The sequence below is a fragment of the Rattus rattus genome, chromosome 1 (genome assembly GCF_011064425.1).
Source record: "Rattus rattus isolate New Zealand chromosome 1, Rrattus_CSIRO_v1, whole genome shotgun sequence".
Lineage (NCBI taxonomy): Eukaryota > Metazoa > Chordata > Mammalia > Rodentia > Muridae > Rattus > Rattus rattus.
In genome coordinates, this window is record NC_046154.1 from 195,781,923 (window position 1) to 195,793,629 (window position 11,707).

The 11,707-nt window shown below is 45.5% G+C and overlaps 1 protein-coding gene across 1 annotated transcript in view; it reads left to right on the forward strand.

The window, feature by feature from the left end:
- Nucleotides 1–4,327, forward strand: part of Cpm (carboxypeptidase M) — a 56,979-nt gene extending 52,652 nt beyond the window's left edge. The window contains 2 exon segments of the mRNA XM_032912838.1: nucleotides 564–712; nucleotides 3,796–4,327. Coding sequence (XP_032768729.1) covers nucleotides 564–712; nucleotides 3,796–4,038 — 392 coding nt within the window. The 3' untranslated portion in view covers nucleotides 4,039–4,327.
- The last annotated feature ends 7,380 nt before the right edge of the window (nucleotides 4,328–11,707 follow it).

The following is an 11,707-nucleotide window of genomic DNA, read 5'->3' on the forward strand; positions in this document are numbered from 1 at the left end:
CCATCGTATGTCTGTACAGTTTGATGATTAAAATAGCAACCTGGGGGTTGGGGATTTAGCTCAGTGGGCCCTGGGTTCAGTCCTCAGCTCCGGGGGCGGGGGGGAGCAACCTGGACCCAGCAAGGATGGGTTATTGTCATTTCTGATCTCCCATTTTGATAATATGTGCTATACACTGAATAGCCAATAACCAGCAATTTAAGCTATAAATCCAGCTTGTAGCTCAACTGCAATTTACAGGCATCAAAATTACCTTCCTTTCTTGAGCACTGTTAAGACAGATAACAAGTACTAGGGATGTGTTTCTCAAATCATTAAAGGAAATGTCTTTCGTACGCCATAAGACGTGTTATTTACTTTAAATCTTTTCAACCGTATTGTTGTTGTTCCAGGACACACGTGGAGGTCGGCAGTCAGCTTTTTAGGGAATGTCTTCTCTCCTTCCACTCTGGGCTCCAAGGATCGAACCTAGGTCTTCAGGCTTTTCCACCTAGCACTCTCCCTCCGCCATCTCACTGACTCAAACCATGGCATTTATATGTAATTTTCTTTTTGCCTTGCAGGTGTAAAGGGTCAAGTGTTTGATCAGAGTGGAAATCCATTGCCAAATGTAATTGTGGAAGCCCAAGACAGAAAACATATCTGCCCGTTCAGAACCAACAAGCTTGGAGAGTATTACCTGCTTCTCTTGCCTGGGTCCTACGTGATAAATGTGAGTGAGTAGGGCCTGGTGTTACATAGAATGCCCAGTGCTCACCTAGGAGGGCCAACGCTAAGTGCAAACTCTAACCATGGGGACAGCAAGGCAGAAGGAAAGGTTAACATCAGACCTGCAATAGGAGAGGAGTGGAAGACAGAAACAAGCCAACGGGGGAAGATCACATATAGCCTTGCCGTTGTGGTGCATGCCTTTGAGGCCAGCACTCCAGAGGAAGAGATCCGCCTGGATCTGAGTTCAAGGCCAGCCTGGTCCTACAGAGCAAGTTCCAAGGCAGCCAGAGCTACACAGAGAAACCTTGTCTTAGAAGGGGAAAGCATGCGTTTTCCTAACTGGCAGATAATTCTTAGAAGCCAAGGACCATGTTCTCCAGCTCTGTGTATGTGTGCTAGAGCACACTTGCGGAGGCCAGTAAACAGCTCTGGCAGTCAATTTGCTCATTCCAGAGACTGAATCATGTTGTTGGGGTTGCTGGGCAGGCGCTCTCACTCACTGGTCCATCCCGCCAGCTCAAGACGGCGATTCTAATGAACACAGTAACCTTATCAGTCAGACCAGGAGAAAGAATGTAAGTTAAGGTGCCTTGCATGTAGCCCTGCCAGAGAAGTCAGGGCAGCAAAACCGACACCATATGGTAGGAATGAATGAGAAGACGGGCAAAGGAGTGGCTGGAAATGACCCCAGAGGAAAGAGGGGAGCGCCAGCACAGTGCTGGCACCCAGACCTGCCGGGGAACTGTGGGCAGTAGGGAGGTGCCAGCAAGCAGCAGTGTGGCAGGGGGCCAGGAATGAGAAATCACAAGCTTTAAATCCAATCCAGAGAGCTCTCCTGGAAGTGACTTTCTGTTCCTAAGAAGCTCGTCCCTTTTTCTTGCCATCCCATAGCCACTGCCAAACACCATCTTGAGAGCTGGTAGCCAACCTGGACTCTGGCTGAAGCCTTGGTCTAGTACCCATTTCACTGAAGAGAAAACAGATCCCCCACAGTCCAGTAGCTACCATGCCACAAGCCCAGCTGCCGCCTCGCTCTGCCCCATAAGATCTAGGGAAGCTCCTGGCAGCCACAGTATTGGCACTGTAGAGAGCCAGCTCCTCAGTCCACAGACTCAGCGCACCTGCCAATCAGGAGCTTAGACAGGTGGTGACAGCTGGGTCCCGATGCTCCAGAAACAAAGCTACCGAGTGCTTCCAGACCTACCACTCACTGTCCCCAGCCACAGCCGAAGATGTAGAAGATTTCAGCTTCTCCTAGGTATAAGGTGTGTGTGTGTGTGTGTGTGTGTGTGTGTGTGTGTGTGTGTGTGTAGCAAACTCTGTATGTGAAAGGCTCACAGGAAGTGCCATATAGAGTGGGGGAAAGACTAAAACATTTATGTCAGGAAAGGCAAATACAGAAGGTCTTAGCAAGGGCAATTAGGCAAGAAAATAATAAGTATAAAATTGGAAAGTAAAAAGTTAATTATCTTTACAGATGTCATGGGTTTTATGCTTAGGAAAAAATTATAACTTTCATCAAAGAGCAGATGACACTTACAAATGTACAGGAAGTTCCAGGATGAAAAAAAAAATCAATATGGGGGGGTAGCATGCATATACATCAGAAATAAACTTGGTGAAAAAGAAATTAAGAAAAAAAATCCCATTCACTATAGCTACAAAAAAAAAATGAGATATTTAGAAATTGACCAACAGGTCCTTGCAATAAAAATTGTAAGCCAGGTACGGAGGCACGTGCTTTCAACCCCCTCACTAGAGCAGCAGAGCTTCAGGCCAGCTCTGAGCCCCTGCCTCAAGAAAAGGAACTTACTAACCACAAGTAAACGCAATTACGGAGAACACACCGAAAAGACAAGCACCCCATCGACCAGAAGAGTCGATATCACCAGGATAACCATAATACCTATCCACGTCATCGACAGTCAATGCCTGCTGATCCCACAAAAAAATAACACGGCTTCACAAAAACGTGTGTGTGTGTGTGTTTGTGTGTGTGTGTGTGTGTGTGTGTGTGTGTGTGTATGTGTGTGTACTTGGGAAACAGTTCAAGGCATCTATGTCAAGTGGTGATTTTTTTTTTTTTTATTAGATAGGGCCCCAAAGGCACAAAAATTAAGATAGACAAAGAGAAACTAAGAAGTAGGGCAAAGGGACAGCAAGTAGTCCCTGAATCTTCAGAACTGGGAGAAAGGGTTTGCAAATGGCTTCTCTACTAAGAGATTAATTTCTAGAAATATATAAAGCACTCAAAAGGAAGCCCTTAAGGTCAGCACTGCCCAGAGGCAGGTGGATTCAGTTTGAGGTCAACCCGGTCTATTTTTAAGCCAGCGAAGGCCTCAAAACACAAAGAAATCACCGTCTACCTGAAGATTCACAAGAAAAAAAAAGTAGTTTTTAAAACAATTGAGCTTCTTAAAAGAAAGCGTAGAGGGACTCGGAAGACCTGGGTTGAAGTCCCAGAACCCACAAAGCCCACAGAGCAGCTCACAACCGGCCATGCACGACTCTGGTTCTGGGAGATCTGCTGCCCTCTTCTGGTCTGTGTAAGCCCTGCAGGCAAGTGGTAGACCCGTGCAGGCAAAAGAACAATAACGAAAAGAACCGCACCCCTGCGTGGTTTTTGGTTTTGTTTTTTAAAAAAAGGACGGGCGGGGAGTGACATGGAGTTGTACACCTGAGGTCAGTGGCAAGGAGAATAGGAGGAAATTGGAGAAAGAATCTACGTACAATCTTGATATCCAGTAAGGATGCTCTAGGCTTCTTTACCCCGGCCCACTGAAAATGACTGGAGGAATCAGTGGCTCCTTCCTCTGTTCAGTCCTTACTTCAGCACATGCTGAACCGGTCTCTGAGCTTTCTTCATTTTTTAATTCTTGGTAGCAGCAGTGACACCTGCGGTCTACATCGGGAGACACTGGCGACTTTTTGGGCGCTGGCCCCGGGGGTCTGGCACGCTCTCAAGCTACCCACGCACGGCTCGAAAGCTGAGCCCCAGGGGTGGAGATCTGTCTTCAGATCTTCCTGTCTTGACCCCACACGAATCTGAAATCACTCGAGTAACTGTTTCTTGTTCCTTCTCAGGTTACAGTCCCTGGACATGACTCACACCTCACGAAGCTTACAATTCCATTGAAATCCCAGCCCTTCAGTGCTCTTAAAAAGGATTTTCACCTCCCGTTGCGATGGCAGCCAGATTCCGTCTCCGTATCAAATCCTTCGTGCCCAATGATTCCTCTGTACAAACTAAAGCCAAGCCACTCTGCTGCAACGAAGCCTAGTCTGTTCGTATTTTTCGTGGCTCTTTTGCACATATTTTTCAAATAAAGCAAAATGTGAACTCAACCCCCGTAACCCCGTGGAATCGGGGACCGGTTACCCCAGGTTATGGCAACTCTCCCTCTTGTGCGACTACAGTTGGATGGACTCCACTGTTCTCCTTAAGAAGAAAGCCGGATGTCGCCAAACCTGGCCTAGAGCAACCTGTAACGACAAAATCAATCTTCAGTCTGGATAAAATGGAGTCACTGCCTAGCAAATGCTGCCCACGGAAACTCCATCCCGAAGGAGTCCCAAACACCGTAAGAAAGTTCAGAAGCCGAACAGACACATCCCTTGTATACGGAGAGCCACGTGGCTCAAAGCCGGACACTTTCTGATTGCCTGCTGCGGACGACCCTTCCTGAGGGTTATCTGCAGAGAGCTGATACTGCACGTAAGTGGTTCTCCCCAAAGGAAGGAATTTCTAGATAACAGAACTAAGAACATTTACTCTTGCCAACGTTCTAAGGACGAATGACAGAAAGTGGGCAAACGTGTCTGATGTGGCTGCAGAGCCCAACAGATGACGTGGCCTCTGTCTCCTGTGCCGTTGTCTTTGCCTCCCTGCATCCGATGCCACGGTCCTATGAAGATGGCCCCTCCTGTGTAACCCTAGTCTCACTATTGCCTGAGCCTCAGAGGCAGCTGCTGGCCAGACACGCCCACCTCAATACGACGCATAGGAACATGGAGTCACCCTGTTGACGGTTGAGAGGCCATGCCAGGCTGTTCGCTTCCCATATTCAGTCACTGAAAGCTGCTCTACTGATCCTCGCCAACCTCTCCAGGCCAGTTAGCACCCCCTTCTCTGCTGACCCAGCTGCTACTCACGGGTACCTTTGCCAAGTCCATCATCCACCAGCATCTGGGGAATTGGGCTGCTCAAAGCCCTCCCGCTCCCTAAACACAACACGGTGCTCCAAATCCCAGGTCTGGATGCCATTCTGATTGTGCCACTTCCTGCTCAATAAAACTCCATTCCATGAGGGTTAAGAGCACTGACTGCTCTTCCAGAGGTGCTGAGTTCAAATCCCAGTCACCACATAGAAGCTCACAACCATCTGTAATGGGATCCGAGGCCCTCTCCTGCTGTGTGTGAAGACAGCAACAATGTATTCATACTTAGAATAAATTGTTAAAGAGAAGATTCCAAGCACTGACTTCAACCGGAAGCCCATGGAGTTCCAGGCGGTCCAGTTCAAGGCTGATCCTTCAAAGAAGCTGGTCCTAACCAGTGAGTTTACAGCACTGCGGTGTGGAACTACTCCATGCTGACCTTCTCTAGTACGCCATGAGCTCTTTCAGACCAACCAGAATCTACTTGAGAAACTACAAACCTTCCAGAACTCTATATAAGTTTTATGTTTGGCAACATTCAGCTACACACACACACACACACACACACACACACACACACACACACACACTTTTCATGTGTGCATCAAAAAAAAACAGTCCAAAGACAACTGCGAGTGAGCTCACTACAAGGCTGGTGGGAAGGGCATAGCTGGCTGTTAACCAGCACCCGCACTGCCTTCCAGACCAGATAATCAATTCCGAGTAGAAGTGTCCCCCGTGAAAGTAACTTTGTTCTAGCACGGCCTAAGAAGAGAAAGCTGGGCATGGTGGCGCACACCTTTAATCCCAACACTCAGGAGGCAGAGGCAGGGGCATGTCTTAGCTCTAGGCCAGCTGGGCTACACAGCCAGACCCTATCTCAAAGGGTAAATGTCAAACAGGAAAATCAGCTGCAACTTCGAGGTGCAGGTTTCTGAGTGCCGTGCATTTTCCACAGGAAGTGAGGACACGCAGGGTTCGGCAGGCAAGAAGGCTTGAGACTCTAAAGGGATATGTGGGCATCCTGGTGCCCTTTCTTGGTGCCAAACCTAGTCTATCAATCGTATGCATAGCTTTTTAACCACTTCTAAATTTGAAAATAGCCTGAATATCTTGATCATTTTATTTAAATAAGCATTAACTTATATCCCGGAAAGCATGTATTAATAGTTCAGGAGGGGATCTGAGTATATTACATTTGAAGTATATAAGACTAAGCCAGGTGTGGTGGCTGATCACCTGTTATCCCAGCTCTTGGGAGGCGGAGGCAAGATTGACCCAGTTCAAGGCTAGCCTGGACTACAAGTGAGACCCATCTTAGAAAAACAAAAACAATAGAATATGTAGGAGAGAACTTGGTTTGCCATCAGCTGGGTATTCTGAGTTCTGACTGACCCTTTCCTAAGATTGCGTGAAAGGAAACGAGCTGTTTGCTGAATTGGCTCTTGGGCCTAACAGGAGACTTGTCACTGGAAGAACTTAGGTGTGCACGTGTCTTACGGGAGACTGGCCCAGGACTTTGCACAAGGCCATTGAACCAGAGTCTTTACTTTGTTACTTTGTTACTTTTTGTTCAGACACAGCATCTCACTAAATTGTGTAGGCTGGGCTTGAAACTCACCATAATCTAAACTGGCTTTGGATTAGATTAGCCACCCGAGTAGCTACTATAGGCTTGGGCCACTGTGTCCATCTTAAGGTAACATTACTTAAATTAGAAATCTGTATCAAGGGGCTGGAGAGATGGCTCAGTGGTTAAGAGCAGTGACTGCTCTTCCAGAAGTCCTGAGTTCAATTCCCAGCAACCACATGGTGGCTCACAACCATCTGTAAAGAGATCCGATGCCCTCTTCTGGTGTGTCTGAGGACAGCTAGTGTACTCATGTACATAAAATAAATAAATTTTAAAAAAATCAAATCTGTATCAAAACCCAGTGTAAAATCACTTAAACAGGGTGAGGGGGTGTGACTCAGCGACAGTACTCAGCATATACAAAGGCTTGGGTTCAATCTCCATTAACTACTCCCAGTCACAAGACAAAACATGACCAGGAAATTATTCTATGTTCCGGATCCTCAAGACTTCTGTTGCCCTCTGCCAGGTAGAGAAAGCACAGGAGTACTTGGGTTGGTAACTATTTTGAAGGCGGTAGGTATACCTTATTAAAGGAGACCTAAAAATGGAGATGCCCGGTGACCAAGAATCGCGTTCTTTCCAAGGAAATGTTCACAAAGTGCCTAGTTTACATGTTTGCCATTTTGAACTGAGATGGTAAAATCCTAGCACTTGGGAGGCAGAGGCAGGTGAATCTCTGTGAGTTCAAGGGCAGTCTTTCCTACAGAGTTCTAGGATAGCCAGGGCAATGCAGAAAAATCCTGTCTTGTAAAGAATCCAGGTTTCTCAAACTTGAACTCTGCCTGCATTAAAACGGTGCACACCAGCTCTGCTCTCCAGGGTATGAGCTGCTGCTGTCACGAGACGTATCTCTTTCTAGGAAAAGTATACACAGCATACCTGTTCTCCTACTGCAACAGGAGTTTGACTCTCATTCTGAGGGGGCACCTAGAGGATGTTTGTGAGCTCAGTTCTGCCTTCCTGGTGACCTCAGGTAAGGGAGAGTGATGCTGGATCAAGTGAAGAACATCGTGTTCTTGATGCCTATGACAGATTCTACAACGAGTTTGTTCTAGACTTACACCACTAATACGCAGACACTGGACTGTGTCTCACAGACCATTTAATCATAGTTTAGCTCACAAGCCAACCCATAGCTCTTTGCAAGAGGCTTCATGCTGGTTTTTGTTTTACAAGCCCTCTAAGCGATTCTTGTCTTAAAAGCACAGGAGTAATAGCTATTAAAGATGCCCAGATCGAGTGGGGGCAGCGTTGGCCCACGCCTTTCATCCCAGCACTCCAGAGGCAAAGGCAGACAGATCTCTACAGAGTGAGTTCCAAGATAGCCAGGGCTACACAGAGAAACCTTGTCTCAGAAAAATAAATGAATAAATTCTCAGATTATCTAAGATTTAACATTTGCTTGGGAGGGGCCATGACTACCTCTGAGCTCGTTTTATTTTACATTATCTGATTATCAATAAAGAATATTCATAGTGAATGTTGTCTCTGTCCATTACTGTTTTGTTTGCAAACATAACGAAATCTACACTCTAGAAAAGACTGTCACAAGGGGCTAGAAAGATAGCTCATGGTTTAGGAGCACTGACTGCTCATCCTGAGGTCCTGGGTTCAATTCCCAGCAACTACATGGTGGCTCACAACCATCTGTAACGGGATCTGATGCCCTCTGGTGGGTCTGGAGAGAATGACAGTGTATTCACATTAAATAAATGAATAGATCTTTAAGAAAAAAAAGGAAAGACTGTCATAAAATATACTCAAGGAGAGATCAAATTTAAAGTCTTAGGCAAGAATATTTCAACAATATTCACAAAGTCCAAATGATCCCTCCAAGACAGTGTATGCTGTTTATGGCATAGTCCGAGTTAAGCTGAATTATGTGGCTGTGTGCTCCACAGACAAGATGACGGACAAGGGTGTCTCCTGAGTAAGAGGAGTCTGAGGAGGAAGAGCTTGAGGAGCTTGCTGGAGACCTGGACTGTCTCCAGTGCCACAGAAACACGACACTTGGGAGGATCCCAGGTGACATAGTAAAGGATCTGACAAATCATGACTTTCTAAGTATACTTAGCCACCAGACCATTTGTTAAATAACTAGCCTAGTATGATCCTAGATTTCCAAACACATTTTTGGGGAATTATGACTAAAAGTCATTTGTCCCAAGAAATGAGTTTTATTGTTTCCCAGGGGCTTGTGTTGAAACATACTGCATAGTTGTCAACAACAAATTTGCTTCCAAAAGGAGCTGGGGACCACTTACAGGTCCTCACCTCATCAATAGAAATCTTGTGTTACTTTGTAATCAAGGACAGGTTGGTCTAAGTACACATCTACCCTCCAAAACTGCAACAAGTGGGTTTTTATCTATCTATATGGGTGTTTTGTCTGCATATGTCTGTACCACTAGTGTGCCTGATGCCCACAGAGGTCAGAAAAAGGGCATTTGATTCCCTGGCCAGGGCTGCAGTTTGAGTCACGACGTGTGTACTGGGAATCAAGAGCAGCCCACCAAACCATCTTTCAGCCTCTAAATAAATAGAATTACTTGCCAGTTTAAAAAAAAAAGTGAGTATCTGTCTTTAAACATACATACTTAACTTGCATGTGAATTATGTGTGCTGTCAGAAATAACTTTAGGGCACTGTCAACTGTTTTAATTATTTAATCTCAGTCGAGGGCTTCTACCTCCTTTTTATCATTCCGTTCCCAGATAAAAGACATACATCTTTTATATTTATAATAAGCCTTTAATGTCCTACAGCTGGGCAGATATCTACCCTCTAAGCTACTAAAATCTACTTCCCCATTAATAGCTCTGAGCTGTAACTTGCCATGTTCCCTCTGGGCAGCTCTTAACTCCAATTAGCCATCCCTCGTGGCCATGTTTTCATGACTCACCTACCCCACAGTGTCTACTCTCTCCACCTTCTCTTCTTCCTGCCTCAGACCCCCAAACCCTGCCTCTCTCTTCTACCCAGCTACAGGTTGCAGATATCTTTATTCACCCATTAGGGATAACTTGGGGAGCAAGGTTACAGAACATCATTTGGGTTGAAGTGAGAATCTCCCAGTTTCTGGGGGGCAACCAGGGCCATTCTTCTTCCAATACATAGCAATGGACCAAACCTACCAGTCTCCCACCTTCCACCTTGTGGCAGTCTCTTGTTTCTGCAAGCTGTCTGGCCAGCAAGCTCCCAGATGACTCTCCTGTGTGTCTGCCTATCATCTCTTGTGCTGTGGTTACGGATGAGTGCCATCATATCCAGCCATCTCCATGATTCCTTGGGATGGAATCGGGTCACAAGCACTGTCACCACTGAGCCATCTCCTTCACCCAAACATCTTAATTTTAAATTAAATTGCAAACATTTCTCCATTTCAAAAGAAAACCCATTGCAATGTGGTGTATTGGGAAATCCTCAGGCAGAATTCCCTAGCTAGATTTAAATTTGTATCTATCAGGGGCTAGAGAGATGGCTCAGCGGTTAAGAGCACTGGCTGCTCTCCCAGAGGTCCTGACTGACTTCAAATTCCAGCAACCACACGGTGGCTCATGACCACCTGCAATGTGATTTGATGCCCTCTTTTGGCATCGGATGTACATGGAGATAAAGCACTCATACATATAATAAACCCTGTAGCTATTAAAGTTCAATGGGCTGATGGTTATGAACTGCAGTCCAAGAATGTTTAAACATGCTAGTAGTAGCAAAAATTTCAGTTGGCCCTTCTCAGGGAGAACAAGTTTTGAAATATTATTTATGCACACAATGCATATCCACATTTCATGGTGCACACATTGAGGGCAGAGGGCAGCTTGCAGAAGTCAATTCTCTCCTTCCAGAGTCCCGGAACTAAACAGTCCCTGGGGCTTAGCAGCAGGTATCTAACTACTGAACCAACTTTGAACTAGAATTTTAAAATACCAGACACAAGGGAAAGTTAGGGAAGAAAAAAGAAAACAAGAAACCATAAGCAGTTCCTGAATAGCAGATCTGCCTCCTCCTCTCATTTCTCTAACGAGTGTGAAAGAACAGAATTTCTCTCCACAGCTTAAACCCAGCCTCCAAAAGTGGTGTATGTTACTTTTATAATGAGAAAAAAGGGCAACGCATTAACTTACATCAAGTAAGCATTCTAACTGACCAAGGCCTGTGTCCAACAATGAAGTATCATATTTCGAATGTTCGGTGTTTTTAAAATGAAACTGAACTCGAATCCCTTTCTCTGTTGGGTGAGCAACCTCTTAAACGATCCTGGTAGCAGTTGGGAGTCACTGCTGATGGGCACAGCCCTGCCAGTATGCTGCTTCTAAGTCACAGTTCCATGCTCAGCTGACTCTGGAAATCCATTTTATCAAAAGAGAATGTCCACCATGGTGGTCGTGATTCACTCCTTTAATCTCAGCACATGGGAGGCAGAGGCAGGGGGATCTCTGAGTTCGAGACCAGTCTGGTCTGCAGAATAAGTTCCAAGACAACCAAGGCTACACAGAGAAACCTGTCTCAAAAAACAAAAATTTGTCTTGGAGTGGAAAGGAGGTATACTTTTATGTAAAGGGTTGGGGGTAGAAGGAAGAAATCCTTTGTTACAATTCTGACCTTAGTCTTATTAAAGACCAGTCTTCATATAATTTTTAAATTCTTATATAAAAGAACATAATATTTCAGCAGAAGAGGTTTTGGAACATGAAAAGCAAGCAGCGATCTCAGAGGGAATCCAGAGGATGTGGCTCAGTTGGCAAGTGCTGTCCAGAATACATAAAGCCCCGGGCTCTATGGTACACAGGTAACCTCACCCTTGAGAGGAGGGGCTAAACTATAGACAGGGAACACAAGGCTATCTCTGGCTACTTAAGAAAGTTTAAGGCCAATGTGAGTTCTGGGAGATTAGACCAACAAGACATTGAAACCAAGCACGATGGCACATACCTGTACTTTTAATAGGGTGTTGCTATAACCCTGTATGAAGCCCCAAATAACAGGCTTGGGGAGTTGTAAACAAGTAATATGAGTCATCCAGCATAGAAGTAATAAATCTAAAAAGCTTAGTTTGGGAATTCAGAAGGGGAGAGACTATTCCGATGATTTCATACTGTTAGATAGTATTCTGAAGGCAGGGGATACTGATTGGGCCATTAACAACAAAAGGAGCCAAACCAGGGAAGTTATGAGGTATCTGGGATTGGGAAAGGGTGG